Below are 27,806 nucleotides of genomic sequence, written 5' to 3' on the forward strand. Positions count from 1 at the left end.
CTAGTGTGTCTCTGGCCGAGAGCCTAAGCAGAGAGGCTGTGTGGGGTGAGGACGCTCCTCCGGCATGCCAAGGACAAGTTCTAGATTCCAAGTTTTTGGTTTGGAGAAAGTCCCAGTTAGTGTCCTATTTGGCATCAGCTGTTTCTGCTCCTCAAAGGACTGGGCAAATGAGCTGGTTGATCTGCCCTGACATTCTGAAAAGCTCCTGTGTCCCCAAGCAGCTTGCTAGTTCCATGGTGAAGTGAGGCCCAGCGGAGAACTGTAAGTGAACTATCTTTCTGGGCTCTCTGGGATGAGAACTCCCAGTAAGAGCAGGGACTCAGCCCTGAGTTCCAACTCAAATCCCTCTGTCCTGGCCTTGTGAGCCTAACTAGAGCTGAGCACGCAGCCTTCTGAGCACAGCAATACCCACGCAAACCTATAATTTCCTAAGGACATGACAGCAAAACAGCACCAACGGCCTTGGCCAGGAGGTCAGGCTATACCAACCGTATCACTTCACAGCTGCTTCCTTCTCTTTTTTATGCCACTATTAATAGAACATGTAATTTCACTTAAACAAACTAAAGTTTTGGATTCTGAGGCACAACTATCACTTTGTACCTTCAATGGCTGCCTGGGGAAAACCACCTGATTGTAAATGAATGAGACCTGACATCTGCTGACGGCCACTGCCGCGCAACCGGGCTTCGTGTGCTGACAGGAGCTAGCCAGGCTTTCCAAACCCAACCACTCGATGCCCAAGGAGCAGCTGACCCTGCAGTTCCTCAGCTCTGTACACACCCACTTCTCACCATCCTGCCCGGGACAATCTCCACGGCCACAGGTGCAGCGGCAGCCACACCGCAGAGCCACGGACATGGAACTGGTAGGAAAGGGTCTAGCTGGGCTCTGCCAGGGCAGACGCCACGCCCCTACTGTAGACTTCCAGCTGTAATGAGCAAAGGTTGGGGAGCAACTATCAAGTACATTCATTAACATTGAAACACAAGCATCAGGGTTTGTAACTTACCAGGTTTTTTTCCTAAACTCCCTGTTTTCCCAGCAGTTCCAGAGCCCTTAAAACAGAGCAAAAGGTCTCATTTGCACGCTGAAGAGTTCATCATGCAACTTTAAAAAATGGTTAGTGATACAAACCCACCGAAACCCTAAAACCCCTCTTCATTCTGAGGAGACGTGGAAGCGCGTGGCAACAGGGAGCATACCAGGGACATGGGTGGAAATAGGCACTTTGAGACAGGTGGCTTTTACTGTGTGAGTGAGTGAACACATGGCCTTGTAGGCCAGGAAACTCAGAGTTGGGCTGTATGTGGCACAGGCACATCCTGGAGCTGGGCAAATGCAATAGAAGGCTCCGTGCCAGTAGCACTAGGCTCACCCCGTCAGCTCACTTTACCACCACATGGCTAGGCAGGAAGTACTCCTACATCAAAGCGCAGAGACAACTGCAGAACCTGAGGCTACCACCCAGATTTACTATACTAAAGTATTGGTATTTCATTATATTTGCACTAGAATTCTCCTTAAGAACTGAACCAGGATCGGAAAGATAGAGCCCCCCCCCCCCCCCGACTTCTCTATCCAAAGAGGGGCCGATGTCCTGCGCAGTGTTTCTACCCAATTTCATACTGTTTGAGCACCAACTTTTTTCTCTCCACGCTGGAAGCACAATAATACAAGCAACCCATAGTTTTTTTTCCAACAAGTTAAGTGTTCCAGAAAGACTCTGGGGCTGAATTCCTCTGGAATAGCCATGGAACTTTAACTCAGCTGAGTCAGCCAGCAGAGACCACGGGAGCCAGGACAGGGGCCAGAATGTAATCTGTGTGACAAAGTGCTTTATTGTCAATTAGTGCTCCCCCTTGAGTGCCTACCCTTGTAGTAAATTAAGCATTTCAATTGAAATAAAGCAAAGGGTTTAATAAACCAAGTCAGAGCGACTGTAAAGATAAAAATACACAGTATGTCTATGAGGGATGTATTTTATCACTGCTGTTAAATTCTGGTCACTGAAACTGAATGACCATTGAAGAGGCAAGGTTTGAAATAAATGTTTACTCTAATTAATGAGTTCAGTAATAAACCATTAATTTTCTTGCTTTTTTATAGCCTAAGTATCAAATAAGGGAATAACAACGAGAAAACAAGGTTGCAGTTAGTTCCTGTACATGAACGTATAATAATTGCCCATGTTCCACACACAGAAGAAAGCAACGGGCATTGTCTAGCCAGAGGTCAGGTGGCTCCATGGTGTCCCTGTGAGAAGCCCCAGGCAGCAGGCCAGGTTCTGTCCTGCCTGAGTCTACAAAAAAGCTGCCCCAGAGGACAGCCCCTCAGACCCATGGGTCCAGCCTGGTGTCTGTAGCAGGGTATACTGAGCCCTTTTAAGTTTGGTAGGAAGCTTTGCTCTCACACTGAACTTTGTTTTTTATTGTCATTTAAATATATTTGACTTAAAATCTTAACTGATAGCTATTCCACAGCCAGTAATTAAATAGCTGTAGACTACGGTGAGGAACACCTCACAGGCCAGGTGGCCTCTTAGTGCCACAGTGCATTAAGTTGTTGTTCTTGTTGACAGAATTCAGGTGCTTTTAGGAACAAAGCTGTAATTTATTAAAATGTAATGTAAGAAATGTTTTCAGTGTAACAGCTAATTATTATTATTATTTTATTAAAGCTTAAATAAGTATTAAGGCTATCTCTGTGTACGTGTCTGTCTGTCTATCTATCTATCTATCTATCTATCTACACAGAAAACTTAGGCAAAATTTCAACGTGTAAAATAAATTTAGATGTGAACCGAATGGTCTTGTTTTTTCCCTGATTCAAAAAACAAGCTCACATTTGAGAGTGTGCACTTCTGAGGCAGAGGCTGAGGTTTCCTACCCCTGAGATGCCATCGTCATGATCTTAGGGGAGCCAGCTCCTGGCCTGGAGAAGGTTGGATTTTCCCTTTCTAGGTCTATTTAGTCCAACCAGCCAGCTGTCTTACAGGGAAAATGATTTCTCCCCAGTTCCTTTCTGCCAAATTCTGCAAGGGTGTGCAGATTTACATGCAGAATTTAGCAAGCTGCTCTCAATACCGCAGCAAGCAAACATTCCCCAAACAATAGTAACTCAGATTTTTTTTTTTAAAGCACATAAAATCCTTTCTGGAGTGAGAAGGTCAATAGCAAGTGTACTACCTACAGCAAGTTACAGAGCCCACCCCCAGCAGAGTCACTAGGACACAAGGCCCACAGAAGAAGCCATATGCACTCTCCGTCTGGAATTTAAATGACAGCGAGTGCCTGCCCCCTCTCTCACACTCAGCCATGCCCCCTCTACAGTGTTTTCTCGCAGTGCCTAGGAGACGTGAGTGGGGGAAGAAAGCAACTATAGATTTACTGCCCCTAAAAAAAAGCCCTAAGGTTCATTCCTGCTGGCTTGTTTCTGTTTCTGTTAAACAGCTAGAAGTACGCCACAAAACTCCCCCAACTTGAACTTGGCTACTACAAAACACCCTCCAACCCCAACCATTTCATTACGATTGCACCACCTCAAGACCACATCCTATGCAATCCGAAATCTAAGGAGCCATTTCCAACCTATAAGGACAGTGGCAATGCCCAAAGCATACCAACCTCTTGGAACTTAGTGGCTTTCTAAACATAGATCTGACCCTTTCTACTGCCCACTATTCGGGGTCAGTGTCACCAGAACACCTCCATGTACACAGGCAAAGTGCTGTGGTGAACATCTAAAACCAATGGCTGAGAAGAACTAAACAAGCGAGTTTACTCAAAATCATAAACTGCTTGCATGCAAGAATATGATCAGCACTGACCATGAGGCAGAGTGGTGAAGAGCAGGCCCCGAGGGCAGCCTCCACCTAACCCAGGCTCTGTGTGGAGGAGGCTAGCGCTTGCCCCACAGAGCCTGAGGGCACAGTCAGATGGCTGCAGGCCACCTTAATTACCACCACCACATTCCGGAACTCAGCAGAACCCAACACAGCATTCCACCGTCAAACATCGTGAGTCCCCGCCAAGAGAACCACCACACAGACAGGGAGAGGAGACAGTTAATGTGGGTTTACCTCTGAATCTTTAAGCCTCACATAGTTAGAAGGGAAGACTCCGGACTTGTCGCCCACCGTTCCTGTCCACCAGTCACCATCTTTCTTGGTAACCAAAATCACATCCCCTTGCTGAAAGGTTAAATCTCCTTGCTCAGAACTCTCGTAAGTGTACATGGCAATAAATTCTGGAGAAATATTGAGATACGAAGAGAGCTTGATTGTTTAAAGACATCCCAGACAGCTTTGCAAAAGCAAGGTTATGATTCAGGAAGTCAGGGTGAGATCCATTCAAGAAACACCGGCCACTGCTTAAACCACAGTGCCATCCCCGAGCTCCACGTTCCCCACTGCACATATAAATGCAGCGCACACAGAGGGGGGCTGCTGTGGGGACCCAGCCACGGGAACTCAAACTGGGTGCACTGCACGTCTCCCCACTGGACATCAGGAGTAACCTATGATTTATTTACACACATCATCTCTCTAAATGAAACAGGTTTCCCAGTTAGCTTCAGTTAACACTGCGTGTTTACTTTGTACTTTTATGTGGTAGGGTGTGCTCACATGAAAGCTCCTGGTGTGCAAATATCCGTATTTCAGCTTTGAGAGGAGCATGTTCCAGTTTTAGAAGGCTTTCAGATACAGTTCATCCTGTTTACCAATCAAATGGTACCCACTCACTATTTAGGTGCCTGAGTGAACACTTGAACCATATAGTGCGCCATATATACAAACGGCAGTGGGGCTATGTAAGAGCCAAACAACACAGTGGCCATCTGGCTATGGTTGGGCATCTGCTTGTCACTCCCGTTGCAGAAGCAGGTACAGAGGACTGATGACAATAGTAACATCTACCTAACCCAAGAAATAACCACTTGTTTCTAACAAGCTTATTAGAAATTACTACTCAGGGGATTCAGTCTCAAGGAGTGGGAGTGTTCTCTAGTGACGCCAATCAGAGGTGTGTGGTCCCCGGGAACATCTCCCTGTAACTCTATGCACAACTCCGCTTTGCTCTGAATTAATTACCCTTGAGGCTCAGAACAAAGTCATAGTCAAGATCACCGACAACAATCCTAGATACTAAATATAAAAGATTTACAGAAAGAGACAGGTTTCATCCATTTTGTCATAAGCCTTTGTGTATTTTAAGTAACAAAACTTAAGCAATTCAGACCTGACACGCTGTATTGTGACACTGTAACATATATTACATCAGATAATGCCCTTCCAGACGCTGGATTGATACACTGTAACTCACATTACGTCAGTGCAGACTGCAAGGTTGGCTAGCAGCTAGAAGTTTGGTATACAGATCTCCACCGGCCAATTTTACATTTACTTTACTTTGTGTGTGGCTCTGTGTGGAGGTCAGATGACAACTTGAAGAAGTCAGTTCTCTCCCGCCACCTTCTAGGTATGGGGGATCAAACTCAGGTTGTCAGGCTTGGCCACTAGCACTTCACCAGCTGAGCCATCTTGCCAGCTCCTCCCCTGGCTAATGTGAAGATCTTCATCCTAATGAAAGCTGAAATAAGTACACAGAACAAAACCCTAAGGTCTGAGCTAAGTGGACATCGCTAACCATAGGGGTTTCCTTCAAATGCAGGTGACCAGTGACCTGTGCTGAAGCTACCAGCCAGCACTGCCTATTGAAGAAGAGTGCTGGACCCACAGCTGACACAAGGTCAGCCAACTGTCCTTGGGCAAACAAGACTGTCTTTGGCCCTCCATGCTCGTAACATGAAGCTCTGTATCTAAAACAGAGAAGCCATGCCACACTCACATGGCTCTAAGGGGGCGGGGACGTTCTCTTTCTTTTCTTGCTCGCATACTTATTTGGTTTCTCCATGTTCTGGACACCGATTGGTCACATCTGTTCCCTTTTTCTGCTCATTCCTACCTGGCCGTTTCTGACAGGATGATGGGCATTCTATACCTTCTTTGGATTATTCAATATATAAGTCACCTTCTTTAAATCCATTTAAAATCTTGGAGTATGCTTCGAAATGTTCAGGAAACTCAGAAATGTGCCCTCTAGCTGATAGCAGTATTGCAGTTCCAAATGTAAGGAGCCTGCAAGGACTACAGGGGCTTAGGTGCCCCGCCCCACCCTGCTCAAGGCTGTGGGAAAGCCAGGCTCAAGGGGGACTCAGAAGGCTCTCAGTAGCTCCCTCTCGGGAGACATTTAAGAGAGGGAACAGGCCAGCCCGGAGCCACTACTTAGATCTACCCAAATGGATAATCTGTTTGAGTCTAGTTTACAGTCTATCCTCCTACAAGCTTTCCTTCCACAGGCCTGTAGTCTTTCCTGGGTTTTCTAATGCCCAACTCATTTCAGAACACAGAGCATTTAAGAAGGGAAGCTGCCTCTATTCTGCCGCCTGATTTAAGAGTAAGTGTGGGTAGGTCAACTGGGACTTATTTATCAAGACCTCAGGTACCGCAGTCTCTGCACATGCTCTTCCACACTGCTGTCTGATGAGAATGCTCACTGCCCCAAGTGGCTCCACCAGTAAGCAAGGGAACGAGGCAAAACAGGGGGGAGCAGACATTTTCCAGGTTTCATTCTGAAAGCTTCAAACGTTTCCTCATAATCTCTAAAATAATTTCTTCCTCAAAGGGTGGTATTATACCCACTTCATAGACGAGGAAGTTGAGGCAAGATTGAGATCATGTAATTTCTATGAGAGAGCCAGAATATAAATTCTCTCAGACTAGTGAGACTTGATTACACAACACACTTATGTGTTTGCCGTTGTTCTGGGCAAGAGGTAAAATTTGTTTTTAACTGGGCTGAAGGCATGTTATATCTAAAGAGAATTTGCCTTGCTCTGACAGTGCTAAAATAATTATTAGGAAAATGTGGCTGTAAAAAAAAAAGGAACATGTGAATGTGCAAAGGTGATTATCCTAATAGAGTTCATATAATAATAAAAAATACATATTCATATAAAAATAAGTAATAGTCCAGTGGGCTAGGTGGACTTTTTTAAAAAAGGTAATAATGAAGCTTTATAACTATGCCTATAAGTGAACAACAATTACTTTGAGCCTTCCTGAGAATGAACTCTATTCCTGGGAGCCTGAACCAGCTAAATCTTCATTTTGCTGCTTCCGCTGAAGCAATCGTTCCAAGAATTCTGTTTTCCACGAGCAAAGTCTCCAAGGGACACACACTTTCCCATGGAACACCAAGCAAACCCTGTCTTCACATAAGCACTGCAGACACCTGTGAGGTGGCCATACCCCTCCGCTGACGTCTGTCACCACAGCGTCTGCTGCAGTGCTGCCTGGGTGCTTAGCTCAAGTGGGAACCACTCAGTGATGACAGCAGTGAGTATGGAAAAGGCCAATGAGGTCTCAGTTATGGAGGCTTGGTTCATTTTGAAAACTTTTAAATAACACTTTCTATAGCCTGGCACATGATATCTAGGACTATACCGTACAATAGAGATCAGAAGGGGAAAAGCAATTAATCATTTGTGTAATAGATACTGAAAATGAATGCGTCAGGTATAAACAATCTGGCTTGGTTATTCACCCAGGGGACAGAGAAGTGATCTTCTGCCTCGGCTGGGGTTTACCATGACATTCATGGTGTTCTGAGGCCTTCGCTGACTTGTACAGTCAGTTTGAAAACAGCAGCTATTTCTGTAAGTCAGAGACTGCTACAGGGGAAGGCAAGGCCATGACTAACATCCGCTCAGACCCTGATCCTCAAGGGAATGCAATGGGCTTCTCTCGAGGCCAGATACAGTCAGAGAATCCAGTTTGGAAGATCAATGCCTCTGGCGCTACTCTGAAAGGACTTCATACAGTCGTTTATATAAAGAGCTCCAGCTCTGTTTTACCTCAACGTTCAGGAGGCTGAACGGAAACTAATGGCCTATTTAAAAGTGAATGCAGTCATTTTGAACATATCCAGTCTGCACTCAATCACTGCTGAATAAAGCGCTTAGCTCACTCAGGCCCTCACCTTCCCCAGGAACGGCGGGTTTCGCTGCCGGGGAAGCCACTCTCTTTAGGCTGGCAGGGCTTTCCGTAGGGCCAGTATCAATGCTGTATGAAGGGAAGAAAAGAGTATTTTAATTCCCAGCTGAAAAGGTCACACGACACTGCATTCTCTTTGAACAACCCACAGCTGCAGCAGCTACCCGCTATGCTGGGCGCACAAGCTCAGTGCTGGTCTCTTCAGCACTGTCTAGGTACCCTGGGGCATTTCAGCTAGCTGTTACCTCTTACCACTCCCAGCTGGTTTTGGACACCTTCGTATGGTAGAATACCCAATAACAATTTTGGGGTTCTATGCTACATGCAGACACCAATGAGGAAAGCTATTCACCCATTCTTCCGATTACTTCCCCAAACACTTGATCTCAGGTATTCGCATGTATTTGGTACTGCACTGGCCACTAAGCATAAAGAATCACAGTTCCCAAGCAAGTCAGGGATGCTTATATAAGCCAATGCACGACACAACGCAGGGCTTCCCTGCCAGAGGGGATCGGCCGCTCACTTTCTGTGCTTGATAAACAGAGTCTAGCTTTTCAGAAGACAGTTAGCCTTCAGCGCCCACCCACGAATCGTAGCTAGTACAAACAATAATTTCTAATACTGTTTTCATCAAATAGAAGCAGATTAATAAAAATACCTTGTGGATTTCCTTACGGGCCCTGAAATGAGTTTCACGTAAGACTTGGGGAACCAACCCTTCTGACCTTGAACTTCTCCAAACCACCACATGTCTTGCTGTTCCAGCACGGTGATGACATCATTTTTGTTAAAATTTAAGTGGTTGTCTTTTTTGGCTCTCCAAGGATACAGGGCCTGCGCTTGTAGCCCTTCCACTTTTTCACCCTTGTATGGAATGACAGAAAGGACCTGTGGTTATGCTGCTGTCTGTTAGCAAGCACGGCGAGCACATGGTGCACACACAGCCACGAGGACACTGCCTCAGCATCAAGCACGGCGAGCACACGGTGCACCACAGCCACGAGGACACTGCCTCAGCATCAAGCACAGTGAGCACACGGTGCACACACAGCCACGAGGACACTGCCTCAGCTGCACCACTGCTACACACCCCGTGGCTTCTCAGCCATGGCTCATCTCAAAAGCTGAGACAGAAGCCTGCCAGGCACGCCCAGAGGCCCCATCGGGCTGCCTTAGTCGCACTAGCTGTGTGCCATCTATATTTCAAGGGACAGACCCTTTAGGAGTGGCCTGCTATTTCAGTTTGAGTGGACACATGCAAACAGGCCATGCACTGTACTCTGCTTGTTTTATTCCCCCTAATTCCAGACACTGTGATGATGAAGGATGAAGATAACATCATTTCTGTTCTCTCCACATAGTTTAGATAAAGCATTTTATTAACCTTGAAGTGCTCTAAGAGTGTCCTCTAGTAAGGAACTTAGTGTGCAAAGAAGAGATGAAAGCAGCTAAGTCTACCATCTGGTTGGAGGAAACACACTACACTAAAGTTCTGTTTCACTGCAAGATCAGAGAGAAAAGGACGGATGCCGCCTGGGGCACCAGGGACAGTTTCACAGGGGCAGAGGCATTTGAGCCAGGTCTTGAAGGATGAGAAGGGCTTTGAGAGCTGGGCTGCAGAAGGGCACTCCAGGCCAAAGGCACAGCACAGGCTCAGGCCTCGAGGTGGCGCGCAAGTGGTCCAGGAGGAGGAGCAGGATCTGGGGCTGAGGGCAGCCTCGGCTCACGGAGGGGTGGAGCAGGGGGCAGCCTCGGCTCACGGAGGGGTAGAGCAGGAGACAGGGCTGCAAAGGCACGTGAGGCACTTATTATCTATTTAAAACTCATTACGATAACTTAAAGAAACAAACGAACCAAGTCCCACTTCAATTATCCATGTAAATGGATAAGAGCAAAAGTTAATGCCCAAGGGGAGTTGGTCCAGGGCCAGCGCACTGGCCTGAAGTGACTTTTATTTCTGCATTAAGATCTTGCTGGAAAAACAGGAAAACTTGTAGCTGATCAGCAGCTCCCATGGGTATGTCTGCGACCTCTCAGCCTGCTTGGCACGGGCCCTTGTCTCTCTTTGCCTATAACACTCTGACTTCCTCCATCTTAGCCCAGCATCACTATTCTCCACCTCGTATTCTTCCCACCCCCTGAGCCATAGTGATTCTGCCTTGCCTAATCTTTTCTTTCTTTCTTTTTTCCAGATCAGGAGACATGGTTTCTCTGGGTAGCCTTGCCTGTCTTTACACTTGCTTTGTACACCAGGCTGGCCGAGAACTCACAGCGATCTGCCTGCCTTCACCTCCCGAGTGCTAGGATTACAGGCGTGGGCTGACATAGCCAGCTCTTGCCTAACCTCTTAAACTACTTCATGGAGTTCCAGGCCAGGGTGGAAGGGAAGCCATTTGCTCAGTGCCGTCACACAAGTGTGGGATGTCTCCCAGACATCCTGACCCTATGTTGGGTTCCTGAACTGGCCGACAAGACTGTGATGCTGGGGCTGAATCTCGGGCCGCCACTTACTGATTCCATGACACTTAAGCAATTGAGAGATTTCTCCAAGCCTCAGTTTCCACAGCTACCAAAGAGGTGGTCCTCTTCTAAGGCTGCTACAATGTTCAGAAAGACCCGTGCATAGCCTGTGCTGTGATTATAGCAACAGCAAGGAGACTATAGTACTAGGATCTCTGGGCTCAAGCCGGGCGGGGCGGCTAGAAAATGTGAGTTGAACTTATCCTCCCTATCCCGTTCTTCTTCTTTTTTTTTTCTCCAGACAGGGTTTCCCTGGACTCGCTTTGTAGACCAGGCTGGCCTCGAACTCACAGTGATTTGCCTGCCTCTGCCTCCCGCGTGCTGAGATTAAAGGTGTGCGCCACCAGGCTCCCTGTCCCACTCTTAACTCCTAAGCCTCTCCACCACACAGGCCTTAGGGCTCTCGCTCGCCCCCCCCCCCCCAGGGGCCAATGCAGTCACCTAGAGCTTTCCCAGGCGCTCTCCATGGTATAGCCCTCATCTTCGTCTCCTTCCAGATCCATGTTCTGCCAGCCCGCCCGACAGCGCTAGCTGGAAGCCTCCCTTCCACCCTCACACCCAACTCCTCCTCACTGCAGAGTCTGCTCTCTCTCTTCCTCACCTGGCTCATTCCTTTCCCTCTGGTTCCTTTGTGCCTCCCACCCGACGGTGCTGACCCTGCTCTGCTTTCCCATATCCGCGGCTTGGTCACAGGAACTCGGCAGGATCTAGGCTTCCGCTTTAAGTGCTCTTGGAGCACGGCTGCTCGTCTTCCTGCACACCCTCTCCCCACAGCTCTGCCTGGCAGCTCCTCCAATGTAAGTATTTCCACAACAGAAACTCCCTGCGATCGCCTGGACGGGCATTTGCTGTTTGACAGATTAATTTCACCCCTTTTTCATCATTACATTAACAAAGGAGAAATGTTCACAATAGCAACAGAAATACTGTTCCATAGCAGGGTTTCCCATTAGCCTGAGGTCAGCCTGCCTTTTCCAGTTCAGACTGATGGGGTAGTCAAATGGGCTGACCCAGAATTCCTTTCCATGCACCCTGACTCCCCATTGCAGCTTTGATGCCACCTTTTCAGGGATGGTTCTCAGGCAGACACAGGCAGGATAGTTTAAGCCCTCTGAACTCTCATGCTTCTGAAGCAGGCTCAGCCAGCCAACCCAACTCCATAGGAGGAGGCTGCTTTTAAATGACATTGCCAACAAGCGCCTGCTGAAACTGTAGGTGTAATAGCCCTAGCTGCAGATCAGACTCAGTCTGAACATCCTCACTAACTGCCCTACCTGGCCCAGGACGGGAGATGGGGAGGAGCCAGTGGTTGTGGCGGGAGTAAAGGCTGATCTCTGCCTTAGCTGGCCAGCACTGGGCACAGTGAGAGAAGGTTGAGCTGCCCATGCGTCCCAGTTATCCGTTTCTGCTTTCTCGTTTGCGCTGCTGGGCCACCTAGAAGGGAAAGTACAGGGATAAGCAGTAAGCACATCCTAGTGCCTTAGCATTGCAGGACACCCACACCCATAACGAGGGCACCTGGGTAGCAGAAGTCTGAAATACTTATGTGGCTTGCTAAGTACAAAGAGGAGGAAAGAACGCCTGGCTTAGGTTTGACTCTGTACACAGTCTAGCCATGCTCCTCAGGCAAATTGGAGTGCTCTTCTTCTCTCAATGGTCTTTTCTAGAACATCTGAAGTGCTGGATTAGTCATGAGGTTGCCTACAAAGTCCTAGCACACAGCATCGGCTCAGTAAGGAAGAAGTGAGTGTGCACACGGAGACACTGCAGCTTGGCAGCCTGTGTGTCTCACAACAAGCTCCTGTCCAGATGCCCTGTGGCCATGGTGACCACAAGTGGCACACCTAGCAGGCCAGCTACCTGCCCTTCTAGGAAAGTACCAATTTTGTTCTTTTTATACTTTTAGATAAGTTCATCTGCTTGGCTGCAATGTATTGTTTATATCTTTATAAGACATATAGGCAAACTTAAAAATCAAAATAACTCCCTTGAGAAGGTGTGTCTTGATTTATTTCCAGTTTGGAAAGTTGCTTTTACATACAGCAGAAGATTTGCCTCCAGAATTCTGAAGGAAGGACAGTGATCTTGTTCACAGGAGAAACAAGACCAATGCCAAACATGGCATTATGGCTGGGATTGGAGCCTGCCTCCCTGCACAAAGCCCCAGATCAAGTCCCCAGCACCACGTTGGGTGGGTGTGGTAGCGCACACCTGCACTCTGAGCACTTGGGAGGGAGGGCCTTAGGAGAAGCTCAAGATCACGTGCCTGGCCTATGTGAGAGCCTGTCTCAACAGCCAACTATGGTAACAATTCTCTCTCCTAACTGGAGCTTCATTTGGAAAGTCAAGCTTTTCAAGCAAGACCAAAATAAATAAAGTCTGAGTAGCGCTCGATGGAAGGTTCTCTCTTAAGCGGAGACTCCCTCCACAGGGGGCACGCGTCAGCACCCTAAACCTTTACCTGAAAATCCCCTTGGGAGCTCCTTGTGATTCCTCCCGCCCCTCCCACCATGCCTTCCTGTCCTCGGTCGTTACTCTCTGTCTGTCTGTCCCTCTATTTGTTCCGTTTAATCTTTCTCTAAAAACATACTTGACTCCTTGCCTTCAATGTGTTTTCCTAAAAGGCTATTCATTCAACTTGAAAATAAATGTAAACCTTTTCTACTCAGACCCTTGCTGCACGCTAGTGTGAAATAGATCTGGGCAACTGCACATGAAGGCCAGAGACCTACAAATGCAAGTGTAGGCAGCGGCTTCATTTATGATCTGAAACCCTGGCTTATATGCTGTTTGTCGAACATTTCCTGATGACCAGGGGTGGAGAACTCGCAGTAGGCAAGGGCACGCATCCTTCTCTGCACTGTGCACTCGCTCAGCAGGAAGCGTCTATAGAAGCAGCTTTCTGTCTTACTCTAAAGCACATGACTGCAATTTTTGTTCCTGGCTAACACAATAATGTCATTTCCCTGCCTGCAGGAAATAACACTTTTTTTTTTTTTTTTTGCTGACTGGCATGAATGTCAGCACAGATTATTAGGAAGTTGTATTTCTCCATTCCTTCCCCCCAAAGGAAAGATACATGTAAATGATGGACCAACATAGCTGGCTTTATTTTGCACCCTAGTAAATCACTATTTGGCAATGGTATTACTAAACCTAATTCAGAGGTCAAGTACCCCAGCTTGTCAGTAGGCCAGCCAGAGGAGAGGGTCATGAATACACACCATCCCCCTTCAAAGAGGAACAACTCAGACTCTGCACACTGGAAGAAGGAGAAGGATGACTAAGTTTGGATTTCAAAACTGTCAAAGACAGCATATTAACACGTACGTGGAACTGAAGTCGGCCCAGTTGTTGGGGGTTGCAGAGGGTTCAGAAGAGGTCGCTGGTAAAGGGGCAGGGGTCTCACGCAGAGCCAGTTTGGGGGCAGGGGCAGATGTCAGATCAGTCACTGGTTTGGCTGGAGTGGGAACCTCATTTTCTGGAATCTTCTCTGCATAGTTTGCAGGGAACCATCCTGTCTTTCCTTTTAACTCTCCTCCAAGCCATCCTGGCTCTCCAGTTTGGCTTTCATCCACCTGTGGGAGTCACAATGTTTCATTTAAACGGAATGCAATCAACCCTTGAGCACACTCACCACAACACACCCATGAGCCCCTGCCCGAGCGACACACTGCACAGACGGTTCTTCATCTCAGCACCAGGGAAGTGGCAAGCTCTGCAGCGCATGTTCTTACGCTGGCCTCTCTCCTCCGGGTTCCTGAGGACAGCTGAGATAAAGCGCCTCAGGTCCTGGACCTCTAATTCAGAGTGTCAGGTCTTGGAATTGTGAATCCCTCTGACAGGTTCACTGCTCAGGGAGTCATGTAATTACTAAAAATAAATTGACTTGGGTTTATTATTTCAAGCAAAGAGTGTACCAGCATAAAGTTAGTGTTCTAAAAACCTTCACTAACTAGGCATTTATTCAGCATAGGGACAAGGAGGCTAAAATCAAGAACAAGAGCCAGAGCTGGCTTTGCTGGGAAGCAAAGCTGACCCATGAGTTTTAAGAGCTCCACAGATACGAGATGAGGAAATGACAGAAGTGCTTATTTACAGCCATCAGTTTTAGTGAGGCTATAATTTTCTTTTGTACAAGCTAAATTTTAAAATCCACAAAATTCCACAAAGAACAGAGCCTTCTATTTAAAAATTTCAGAGGAGTCACCTACTAAGCCAAGTGTATTTAATGTTTCTGTCTAATTTTAATTCTGCCCCTAAAAGGAGCATTCAAAATGGCCCAAGCCATCCTACATATCTCTACAGTTACCTTGCTAGCTTATGGGCAGTGGGAGAGAGCTCTGGAGGACAGCACACTCGTAAGCAGAATGTGGGCTCCAGGGCCAGAGTCTAGCGGGTCCTATTCTCACACCTGCACATATGGCCTGAGGTTGAGGCCTCCTACACTTCACTGACTTTTCAGAAACCGCAGGAATCGGGGAGGTCTCAACAGAAAGCCTGAACCAACCTGGGCCCACTGAGAGGCAGCAGGCGCTGTTCATCACTGAGCCATCTCTCCAAAGAGCAATTTTTAAGGCTGAGAATTCTCCACAGAAAAGGAGGATTCTACGGTCATATAAGTATTTCTAAGGGGCCTGTTTTTGCTTTTCAGTTTGGTCACTGTTGCTCACACTCACAGTGGTACAAGCATACTTTTCAATCCAACTCCCTCCACTGTTGGGCTCTTCCCCTTTTCCAGGCAGCCCCAGTTGCTTCTCTACAGGACGATTTATCATAACTGTGCCGAGCTCAAATAGTGGGCTGTTCCGCCCTCCCGGCTTATGTTCACTGATGGCATCACACCACACTGCAACTGCTGGGCACTGCAAACACAGCTGCCTCTAAGCTACCAGAACCCTGAGTAGATCCTATGCCAAGCTCTCCGACCTCTCCAGGACTGAAGGAAATGTCAGGTGGGAGCAAGGTAGGAGTTTACATCAGACACAAAGGACTGGCATATAATGAAGAAGACCAAGGCTCTGCAATCTGACTGCCTCAAATTTAAACACAGGCTCTGGAGTTATTAACTGGGCAGGTTTAACTCCAGATGCCTCAGTTTCTTTGTCTATGTTTGGATACATCTTTGTTGTTTTGTTTTACAGACAGGGCTTCTCTGTGTAGCCTTGGCTGTCCTAGAACTCATAGAGATCCACCTGCTGCTGCCTTGCAAATGCTGGGCTTAAAGGTGCTGGCTCCTGATAAGTCTTTATAACTTTGCCTGACACATAAAAAAAGTTTAACAACGTAATTTTTGAAACCCAACTATGCCTGTATCTGATGCTGTCATATCTGGACTTTGGTCCTGGTACCTAGTTCAACCTAGGTCACTGTGAGCAAGCTTCGGTTCTCTGCTCTGGAGGCCTGTCTGGAACCCGGGCACCTCTGGTTAACCTTCTTGCCAGGGTCATTTCCTTTAGGAAGCCATCAGTATCTGATCAGTGCCTGTCTGGAATTTTCACTGCCACAAATGCCAAGTGCTTTATCTCGCCACGACCTAGGATCTAGGGACTTCGGGTGGGCAGGAGGACTCAGATCCAGAGGTGGTATCCGACCCACGCTCCAAGGAAAGGTCTGCCCCCACCCAGCTAAGAAACCATACCCCGCCTGCCAGCAGCAAGGACAGAAATCACACTGCACCTCAGTATCCTCAGGAGCTAGAGGAGGGACCCTGAGCTCTGCTCCAGCTTCACCAACAAGAGCTCTCATCTCCCAGGCAACGATGAAATCGCCAAGGGCTTTACTTACTGCCCTCAACAACGGCCCTGACATAGTCCCAGGAATGTGAACTCACTCTAAGGGGACCCGTCCATTTAAAGGGCTCTTAAGGAAATATACACATATGATATTCACTTTACACCCAGACCACAGTCCCCTCCCTACTCTCCTCCCAGCCCCTCCCTTCCACCTTCTTGTTCTCAGAAAAGTGGAGCCCCCCTCCAACCCACCCCTCCCATCAGGCTGACCTCTCCTCATCCACTGAGGCCAGGCCAGGCAGCCCTTAGGGCGAAGTGATTGAAAGCAGGCAACAGAGTCCATGTCATATACAGCAACGCACTAGGGGACCCACATGAAGATCAAATTGCCCATCAGTTACATATGTGTAGGGGGCCTGGGTCTCTGTGAGCTCTCATGGGTCTATGTTAGTTGACTCTGTTGGTTTTCATGCAGCATGTCTATGTGAACACAGGCATGGATGCATGTGTGTCCTTGGAGGCTAGAGGAGGGCATCAGATCTCCTGCAGTTACAGGTGGCTAAGAGTCACCTGGCATGGGTGCTGGGAACTGAATCTGAATTTGGAAGAGTAAAGAGTGCTCTTAACTACCGAGCAACTTCTCCAAGCCCTTAGCTTACATTTTAAAATTGGCTTACAAACTGGTAGATTTCCATACCTCCTACTTTTGGGTAAGTCTCTACATGCTGCCCCCCCAGCAACACACCCATCTTTCCCACCTTACTACCACCATCGCTGATTCAACCTTTCCACTCACAGGATCCCCCACCCCCTATCAACACTCTCACATCACTTATATTCCACTAGCCCCCCTCCCTCAGGCATCCTCTACCCCAGGGACCCCTTTCTTGTTTCCTGGATTCTACAGCTACTCCAAGCTAAACAGGCAATGCTAAAGGTTCCAAGATAGGACCCACGCATGCAAGAGGGCCCACGGCACTTGACTCCTGTGCCTGGTTGTCTTGTCCCAATATAATTTTCTCAGTTCTACCCGTTTAACTGTATCATTCTAACTGCATTGTGCATATGCCCACACTGTCATTATGCCCTCACCAGCTGATGGTGGTGACTGCACAGCTCTTAGCAATAGTACTGTGAACACAGGTGAGCCAGGCATCTCTGTGGAGTGCGTGTAAGCCCAGAAATGGTACATGCGGGCCATACAGTGGGTCGATTTCTAGCTTTATTTTTATGATTATTTTTAAATCAGTAATTTGCTTGTATAAGGGTAGCAAATGTCTTTTCTGAGGCAGGACCCTGGAGCACTGGGACTTCTCGTAGTCTAACTAAGCAAGCCTGCTGTGGTAGCATACACGAGGCTGTAGACAACATGTGAACGCATGAGTCTGGCTATGTTCCAATAAAACTTTATTTGAAATATGTCAGATCTAGCCCTATGCCTGTAATTGGATGTGTACACTAGTCTCTCAAATCAGCAGTGACGTTCAGACCAACTGTGAAATGAGCTGACCTCAGATGTTAAGATTGTAGAAATGTGTGTGTGTGTGTGTGTGTGTGTTGTGTTGTGTACTTTATTTTAATGTTCACTGGTGTTTCACTGGCAGGGATGTCTGTGTGAGGGTATCAGGAACCCTGGAACTGAAGTTACAGACAGTTGTGAGCTGCCATGTGGGTGCTGGGAATTTAAACAGAGTCTTCTGGAGGAACAGCCAGTGCTCTTAACCACTGAGCCACCTCTCCAGCCCCAGAAGAAAAAGTTTGGTTGGCTGTTTGTTTTCTAAGGCAGGTTTCTCTATGTAGCCCTCGCTGGCCTCGAAGTCACAGTGATCCACCTGCCTCTGCCTCCTGAGTGCTGGCATTACAACTGTGTGCCACCATTACCCGGTGAAAAGCTTTGTATTAATTTTTTTCTCCACAAATAGAAAAATAATGCCAACCACTGCCACACAGGCACGAGGAGGCCCTGAGCTTGGGTCCCCAGAACCCATACAAAATCAGGAATGGTGGCATACACTTACAGACCAGCACTGTGGAGGAGGGGGCAGGGCGAGGGGAGCATCAGAGGGCAGTGACTAGGGAGCTGCTAACTGTGAAGGAAGCCCTTGGAGGACAAAGGGGAGGGGGCCAGTCACTGGTTCCACAAACTCACTCCCTAATTGAAAGGAGGCAGGTAGATCTCTGAGTTTAAGGCCAGCTTGGTCTACAAAGTGAGTCTAGGACAGTCAAGGCTACACAGAGAAACCCTGTCTTAAAAAAAAGAAAGAAAGAAAGAAGTTGCCAGAATGTCTATCCTAAGTGAGGCACAGTTATCAGAAATTAAGGAAGACGCTTCTGCATGTAAGAGTGCATGGTATGTGGAGGTGGTACCTGTGGGGGGCGGGGTGTAAAAGCTAAGACAGCTTTGTGGAGTTGATTCCATGTTTCTGCGGTTCCAGGGATCAAACAGCTCAGGGTCAGGCTTGCATGGCAAGCTCCCTTATACACTGAGCCATCTTGCCATCACAGTTACTTCCTTGAAAAGCCCTGAGTAATCCTGACACACTGGATGCTACTCCCACCTCAGCCAGCACTCAGATGTCGGCTGGTAGTTTGTCCCCCACATAAATCTTTTATTTTTTTATATTTATTTACTCATTATTTATACAGTATTCAGAGGGCACCAGATCTCATTACAAATGGTTATGAGCCACCATGTGGTTGCTGGGAATTGAACTCAGGACCTCTGGAAGAACAGGCAGTGCTCTTAACCTCTGAGCCATCTCTACAGCCCCCTCACATAAATTTTAACAGCAATGGCAATGAGTGATGTTCCTCTCATTGCTTCTCCCATCGCTTGAGCGATGCCTAACAGCTGTCACACTTCATCCCTCGGGGACAGCAAACTCCACACCAGAAGAGAGGCCATTTATCCAACGCTCCGAGCCCCGCACATGGAGACTCAGGCAAGCAGCCTCGTTTAGAAGATCCCACTTTAGCTTACTGATCCCTTCCCTCTTTAAGTTGCTAGGTTACTGGACAGTCGTAAAGAATGTCATCACAGACAGGATTTATCTGTTTCTCATGCCTTTTCAAAAAAAAAAAAAAAAAGGGAGGGGATCTAAATATTCAGATGGCACACACCATCTTCTATTTCTTTGTATAACTGAACATTCAGAATATGACAACACACAAGATGGCACATTAAACTGTTAACAATGAAAACACAGTTTGGGAGCAAACTGGTCTAAAAGCAGAGATTCTAAAAGCAAAATATTTGTAAGGACTTCCCAACTCCCACCAAGACTTCCTATATTCCAAGGTGCAGTACAGTGACTAAAGTGTAAGCCTGCTGTTTTCAAAGAAATTCTGAGGAACCTGAGAAGCTGATGGTCACATGTGGATGAAAGTGAAGTGAGCCTGAATTGCGCCAGGACAAGAGATGGGCAATTAACTTGTCAGTCTCTTGTTTTTGTGCTCCTGTTTTGTAGGTGGAGGCAGGACAAGCAAGAGTGTAAGGCCGGCCACGGCTGTACAGTGAGCCTGAGACAGCCTGAGCCACAGGAGAGCCTGAGTAAGTATGTAACTAAGCCTGGTATTAGGTGGAACTCGGGTAAGTACAGAACTGATCTCCAGAGTCCAACAAATGGAAACTAGCACACAAGCTCTCACAATGCACCCTTCTCTCTTCAGCACAAGCCTGTGATGTGAACCCCAACACGTTTGCACTGCCACGACATCCAAAGATCTGCTCACTCACACAGAATTCAAGTGACTTAAAGAACAGGACACGGAGCGGGAGGCAGACTTCCTGACAGGGGCACTTACCCATTCCCCTTTAACCTCCACCAGGAAAGCAAAAGTTTAAAAGCAAGGCAAAAGATGTTTAATGAAATGCTGACCTTAGATACATCTACACGCTGCTCACTGAATCAAACCAGAGTTAGCTAGCCAGCCCCAGGAAAAGGAGTCAGTGTCCCTGTCAGCTCAGGGATGGTAGGTCCCCCACTAAAGCAGTAATTTCTCATTAAAACACAAATCACCCTTTAATACTCTAGTATAAAAAACACATTTGTCTTAGTTCTTAACTTTGAATTACTTCTAAGTTAATCAAGAAATTCAAGTTGTCATTTAGAAAATAATTTAGAGCAATCACAATGCTTCATTCTGGTCTGAAAACTAGTTCTTATAATGAATGCTACAACGCTAAGAGTATATTGAATTGTTACAATGTTACAACTCTAAGGCTATATTTAGATGTTCATATATACAAAGTATAAACTGTAGCAAAACAAAACATTCCTGCTAATTTTCTAAATAGTAACCTAGAGTCTTTGTATTTAATTCATTACTTAAAAACAAAACCAAACTACCCCGAACACTTTGGTTCAAAGACATACTCGTTATTATGGGCAGCTGTGAATGAAGGAATTCTGCATTTGTAATTATTTCTTAAAGATTCGCCATAGTATGTAACTAGACTAAGCTTAGACACTACCAGTTCATTATAGGATTGAAAATAAGCTAAAGGTGTAATATGAACATCATCTTTAACAACTATATTTAAAGTGCTCTTAAGACACACTTTTGAAACTTTTCATTCTGATAAAAAGGGAAGAAGGTTGAGTTTCTGTTTCAAGGACCTCAAGCCTGTATCCTTGGACTTCATGCTTGTTGGAGATTTCCTAATTGTGCAACAAAGCACAAAAAGAGGATAGATGCCAGCCTCTGACACACACTGGCTGCTATCTTTCTTACCATGACTATATCTCCTGGCTGGATGGTAATTTCATCATGACTTCTGGATTCGAAGGGGTACAGCGCTCGGTAATACACCACTTTTACATTTTCCTGTGCAGAAATTGTAAGTGGGCCTTTCTCTGTTTGGGAAGAGGAGGGACACATTACAGGGAGCATTGACATAAGCTAAAGCCAACAGCTGTTAGCGCTATAGTCGAAATATTTCCACCCATTCAAGGAATTTCTGAAATACACACTGAATGCCAAAGGAGAACGGAATCTGACAGGGGCACCTAAGACCACTGAGAGCTCCTTGGTAGACTCTCCACAAACCAGTTGCCAGAACTGAGTGCAGTGGGCGGGGCAGCCCAGAGAGCCGAGCTCTGCCTCTTGGCGTGGGCTACAGCAGTGCACATCTGTAAATCATCAACAAGGCCTGCTCCCCACCCAGGGCGTTGCTCGTGGATGACAGCAGATCTGGCCGGCCAGAGATCAGTCTTGCAAGGGAATTGGAAGAGAAACACAACTTTCCATGCAGACAGAGGCAAATGTTGGTCTTTGGGGCACTTAACAAGATCACATAAACCTAAGTGCTGACTTCACACAAGGTCCTATTGGCCCTGGGGAACGGAGTCTTCTACGTTTCTGGGGAAAGAATAAGCCCAAGGATAAATCCAAATGAAAATAGTTTAGACTTTACTCAAATGAAAAAATTTAAAATGCATTCGGGCAGTGGAGACCCTTGGATTTTGGCTAACAGTTAATTACAGCCCTCTGAATTCTTTTACACACAGATGCAAGTAACTTGACAGTCATCTTATCTGGAAAGCAGTGAGGTAGATCACAGTTTATCTATAGCCTTGACCTGTGCCAGATGCAGAGGTTCCTTCTGACCCAAGGGAGAAAAGAACAGATCCTCAATTCACAGGGAGAGAAACAGAGGAGTTGAAGACCCCACACAACAACCATCAGGATTTGAGTTCATCTTTCCTCTTTGAGCCATGGACCCTCCAAGACCATGCCCTTCTCTGACTACTGCACCTTGGGAAAGGATGGCTCTTGCCTAACTACGCCTCACTCCCATCCCCTCACCGTGTGGTCAGGGAGTAAAGTCTTATGAGATGGAGTCAAGGTGTTCGTTGCTCTCTGTATATCACAGTGGTTAAGGAGTTTGAAAACACACCTGATATTATCTAAGGGATAGCTTTTATTAGTTACTTTGCCCAAACAAGATAAGGGTGGCCTTTTATTAATTTAATTTTTTTTAAAAGAGGCAGTTTGTATTGAAAGAGCAAAAAAACAGAACGTACACTCTTCAAGAGCCACAAAACCCAGTGTAGACAAAACCTGGTGGCCACAGCTCAGCAATATCAGGGGAAAATAACAAACTAGAGAAATAGTAAGTGATTTTTACAAAATGGGTTGAGTTCAGCATATATACCATACACACAAATAGGGTTTGAAAATGGAGTTCATGGCATTTGGGTCAGGTCTGCAGAGGGTTCCTGGCTATCAGAATGGCTGCCGGAACACACCTGGGGAGTAAAGAGCTACAGTACCCAGAGATGGCCATCTCAGCTCTGTTAACGTAAGCAAGCTGGGCATGGTGGTGCACATCTTTAATCTCAGCACTCAGGAGACAAGAGGCAGGCAGATCTCCAAGTCTGAGGCCAGCCTGGTCTACAGAGTGAGAAGCCTTCTCAAAAAACAAAACAAAACAAAACAAAAAACAGTACTTGAGATAAAGCTTGACTAGGCACTGGGGGCTCTGGGGAGGTGACAGAATGTGGAGCAACACGTGAAAACACTACCACTGAACAGGCCCTGCCCCTTCTGATACCTGCACTAGACCAGGGTGCCTGGACAGCTGGCTTAGTTGCCTCTTGGTGAGGATGAAAAAGCCGACTCATCTTGTCTTGTACTTCTGGTTTGGCTCTCTCTTCGCCCTCCTTCTTTTTGACACTGTCTTCCCTTTTCAGTTTGTCCTCCTCGTGTGGTTTTCGAGGCCGCGGCTGTTCCTCCTGCTGCGCATGCTCCAGCCATTGCTTGTCCCTTCCCTGAATGCGGCTGCCAACAAAGATGCTTGATTACAGCGAGGAAGCAGTCTGACTCGGCAATTTGCACCCCTTCCCCATACTCCCTTCACCAAAAAGCTACCTCAGAGTAGCTAAACATGGAGGGAATGTTGTTCTTACATAGACAATGGACTCCAGAGAACCAGTTCTTGGGGCAAAATGAAGTCACATGATTAAACACACAAACACACACAGAGAAAGAAGATTGCGATGTACTTCATTAAGTGGCTATAAGACTAAGAAAAAGTACATCTCATCTGACATTAACTGATATAATTGACTGAAACATATTAAACTACAAAAAAAAAAAAGAAAGAAAAAGAAAAAGAAAAAAGCCACAGAACACAGCTGACCATAAACTTCATGGTCGCGGAGACTATCCAGCACGCTGTGAGCAGACACTACTTACACGAGCACATAACCCTGAGATTCTTACAGTCCCACCCCAGGCAGGAGGCAGCACGCTGACATGTATACAACTGGCTCCCAAACCCAAAGCATTTACTGCTCTTGTACTGGTTCCCAGCAGCACACGCCAGCTCGCAGCCACCTGTGACTCCAGAGCCACAGGACCCAATGGCCTCTCCTGGCCCAAGAGCATCCCGAGTACATGGTGCACAAATACACATGCAGGCAAAAACAAAAAGCAAACAAACAAAGAACCCCAAACACACATAAAATGTCTTTTAAAAAGCATAAAAAGACCAGGTGTGGTGGCACACGCCTTTGATCCCTTGGAGACAGAGGCAGGAGGATCTCTGCTTCAAGGCCCACCTGGTCTATGTAGTGAGTTCCAGGATAGCCAAGGCTACATAGAGAAGCTGTCTCAATAACCAACTTTTAAAAAGTATCCAAGTACATTTATTAGAGGGTAAAAAAAAAAAAACAACAGATTTTTGAAGTTTGGGTACTATTTACCTTTAAAATCAGAAGTGTATTATTTTCTGTTTGTAGAATGGTATTTTCTACATTATGTTTTCAGCTTATTTACGCTCTGTAGGAGTACAGTGTCATGTTGCAGCATTAGTAATGAAAGTATTTCATAAGCTGCAATGGCAACTGGGGCAAGGAGATGGCTGAACTGATAAAGGTACCTGCACCCAGGCCTAGCCACTTAAGTTTGATCTGCAGGACCTATGTGGTAGAAGGGAACCTACTCTTGCGAGATGTTCTCTAACCTCCACAAATACAGTGACACAAAGCTGCATGAATGCACAGGTATGCACGCATGCGTGTACACACACACACACAGACCCTATAACAGTTGGACACAAACAAAAGGCTGAGTTTCAGTTAATCAACACATACAATGTGTCCCACTCTAAAAGAAAACAAAACAAAATAAAAAAAAAAAAACAGTCCAATAAACTGTGAGATCCCTGGCATTAAAAATAAAACATAAAACACAAAACAGCCTCAAAGAGTCCCATGTGCCCTGAACAAAGCAGGCCTGACAGGTCTGTGCAGGTTCCCTGAACCCAGTACCTACTGTCCATGAACAAAGCAGGCCTGACAGATTTGTGCAGGGTCACTGAACCCACCCACCATCCATCACTCCCCCAAGATGTCTAGTGCCCAACTCTTTTCAGTGTAATTTCAAAAACCCATTTTTATAGTTTGTAGCCTCTCCCTGGGATATTTGGTCATTCTTGTTTCTTGGGCTCTAAAATTAACCCAAGTTTCAAATAGCACACACCCATGAACAAAATCAGAGACACTAAAAGGCAACAGAAAAATGTCTACAATGACGACAGAATGTTACATGGGAAATACGGAACAGCAGGCACAAATACCCCAACAGAAACAGACAAAAGCATTTGTGTCCTAAGCAGTGATGGCAAATCTTCGCCTTTTGTACTCAAGTTTAATTTGCAATTGCAATAAAGAAGAAGAAAGCCAGAGAGGCACAATCCTGGGCCTGCTGGAGAAACTGTGTGGGGTAAACTCAGGGGCTGCGCTTTGAAACCGTGCACTTTTGACTATCGCTGTCATTAAAAGGCTGTGAACTGGAAACTATTTTGGTCATTGGCATGCAAATGGACTGACCAAGTGTCCTAATTTTCTTGTCCACTTCCATTATCCACACAGGAAAGCACTGGGAACTAATCAAAACCTTTAGGAGTTACTTACATATGCAAAGATTTACACACGTGTCTGTGTGCCCACACAGACAATAAGGAATGAAGGCATCTTTTCTGGTACGGCAATCATCTGGAGATGCGAGACCGGGAAGAACAGACCCCAGTTTCTCCAGAGTGGCTCCAGGGGCCTGCAAGGCTTACCTTTGCGCTTCTTCCTTTTGCTTTTCTAACTCTAGGCTCTTCCACTCCTGCTCTTTCTGCCTCAGCCGCTCTGCTTCGATGGACCTCTGCTTCTGGAGTTGCTGCTTATTGTGTATTTCTCTTAGTTCCTAGAAAGAATCGGAACAGTTTATGGATGATCAGAGCAGATGAACAGGAACCGTTCGTCGACATGTGGCATCTCCCTGGGCATTTGGCAGGTGACTTTCAGGGCTGACAAATGTTCATTTAGAATCTGGAATCACTGCATTTTGACACTGTCCCAGATTATAATCCAGCAGGCCAGAACACACTATGTCATTTCCCATGACATCTACTTATCTGAGGGGCTGGGGATGGAATCTGGGACCCTGCATACACTAGGCAAGTGTTCTTCCACTGAGCTGCACCTTCCCCCCTCCGCCTCCAGGATCTGTTTGGAAAGGACCTTGCTTGTGAGGGGCAGTGGGAGAGCCACCCTGGGAATGACTGGGCAGAACTAGAAGGTAGTTAGTTTTATGATACAGTGATTTATGGATAAAACTGTACTTACTATAGTTAATCCACACTAAATCCCCTAGCTTTGAAAACACACACAGCACTCCACACACAGCCACTGTTAAAACTCGGCTTCTTACAAGAGTAGAGTCCATAGATTTAACAGTCTCTGCTCCTGAGCCCTCCTCTCCCTTATACTGTGGGTTTTTGTTTTGTTTTGTTTTCAAATCACAACCATTTGAGGGCCTCTGTTCTCACAAAATCCACGTATGAAGCTGCCAACTGCAGCAGCTAGTTTCAAAGAGAAAAGTTACAATTTGAGAGCCATCTTGCCGGATCAGATCTCCTTTCATAGCAACCCCAAGCAATTTCCCTGCCAACTGACTGAAACCCAAATAAACTACATGACAGAGTACTTAAAATCAGGAGCATAAGCACATAAGAATATGAAAAACCACGTTAGGCTGGGGTGGGGTTTGGTAGCCCAGCATCTCCCTACATGAAGGTCTGGGTTCAGTTCCCCTTAAGAGAGAAGTAATGAGATTAAAACAAAACAAAACAAGGAGAGACGACAGGAGGGAAGGGGTTTCATTGAGAACTGTGCCAGTGGGCCATCCCAAGGCAGCAGCCCTGGGAATTCAGTTGGTGAGCTAAGGCAGGAGGCCTGAGGCAGCAGCTTAGCTAGGAAGGGAACAGAGGCCTCCAAGAACAGCCGCTGGGAAGTAATGATGAAGCCTGACTCTGATTGAAGTTGTTATGGAAAAGAAGACATCAACTCTGGGTGGGGGAAAGAATTCCATTTTCATCCCCTTCCTAACTGGAATCCCGTGGGATGTTACAATGTAATAGCATTATGTCAAGGCAGCAGCGCTGGCATCCGTAATGAAGAGGAGTGATCCCTAACAACACCAAGGATAATCTGGTCACTGGTTTAGCGCTGGCATTTGTAAGATAAGCAAAAAAAGACTCTTGACTAAAGCTAAGTGTCACCGCACAAAAGGAACAGCTGTTGGGGTGACACTAAATCAAACTCTAGTGTCTGGAGAAAGAGGCCAGGATCCAAGTCAGAAAACACAGTGAGAGGCCGTCTAATCCATCACTGGCCCAATGCAGAGACCATGTCGGAGGGCATGTAAGTCATGAACAGATTTGCATTTCATTCAATTTAAAAATTTCATTAACAGCATACTTCCCTCGTTTTCTTGCCATGCTCAGGAAACTAACTGCATTATCTTATTTATTTACTTACTGGCAGTGTATGTTCACATGGGCAGGAAGATGTGTGGGTGTGCATGAGTGTGTGAATGTGGCGATCGCCAGGGGCTGACCGTGGGTGCTATTCCTATAGAGCTCTCCTCCCTGGTTTTTAAATAGTTTCACTTTATGTGTTCTGAGTGTTCTGTCTGCATGTATGTCTGTGCCCCGTGTGCATGCCTGGTGCCTATGGAGGCCAAGAGACAGCACTGGGCCCCCTGGGACTGGGCCTACAGAAGGCTTTAAGGTGCCGCATGAGTATGTGCAATCCTTTGGAAGAGCAGTGAGTGGTGCTAAGCACCGAGCCACCTCTCCAGCCTGGTCTACCTTGTGTGCTGAGACTGTCTGTCATGGGAAGCTGGGCCTTGCTTGTTAGGTGAGTGAGCCCTAGACATGTGCATGTCTTTATTACAGATATGAGCCAGCATCCCCCCGAGCTTTGATTGTGGGTGCTGAGCTAGGGTCTACCACAGGTCCACTGGCTTGTGCCTTCGTGCCTATGTGGCAAGCACTTTACTGACTCAGTTATCTTTTCAGCCTCCCGTTATGCACTTAAAAAATAAATAAAAGTTATTGCCTCTTGGGGAAATTTATCTTGAGGAAGATGACATTCAAACTACTAAACAACAGGTGCAGAGAAAGCAGGGTGGACGCTGGCTGTGATGTCCCA

The 27,806-nt window shown here is 46.6% G+C and overlaps 1 protein-coding gene across 5 annotated transcripts in view; it reads right to left on the reverse strand.

Moving 5' to 3' along the window:
- Positions 1-27,806, reverse strand: part of ITSN1 (intersectin 1) — a 183,976-nt gene that overhangs the window by 49,950 nt on the left and 106,220 nt on the right. For 2 of the 5 annotated variants that reach the window (XM_084801859.1, XM_084801860.1), the window contains exons 17-25: positions 25,388-25,515; positions 22,871-23,097; positions 21,049-21,170; positions 13,910-14,157; positions 11,854-12,013; positions 8,718-8,923; positions 8,043-8,125; positions 4,082-4,248; positions 1,013-1,058 (exon numbers count right to left, since the gene is read on the reverse strand). In XM_084801859.1, the coding sequence (XP_084657985.1) occupies positions 1,013-1,058; positions 4,082-4,248; positions 8,043-8,125; positions 8,718-8,923; positions 11,854-12,013; positions 13,910-14,157; positions 21,049-21,170; positions 22,871-23,097; positions 25,388-25,515 (1,387 nt within the window). Of the gene's footprint in view, positions 1-1,012; positions 1,059-4,081; positions 4,249-8,042; positions 8,126-8,717; positions 8,924-11,853; positions 12,014-13,909; positions 14,158-20,118; positions 20,134-21,048; positions 21,171-22,870; positions 23,098-25,387; positions 25,516-27,806 lie in introns of all 5 variants that reach the window. The other 3 variants (XM_084801858.1, XM_084801861.1, XM_084801862.1) reach the window with 3 other exon arrangements.

Source organism: Acomys minous, assembly GCF_964271855.1.
Source record: "Acomys minous genome assembly, chromosome: 11".
Classification (NCBI taxonomy): domain Eukaryota; kingdom Metazoa; phylum Chordata; class Mammalia; order Rodentia; family Muridae; genus Acomys; species Acomys minous.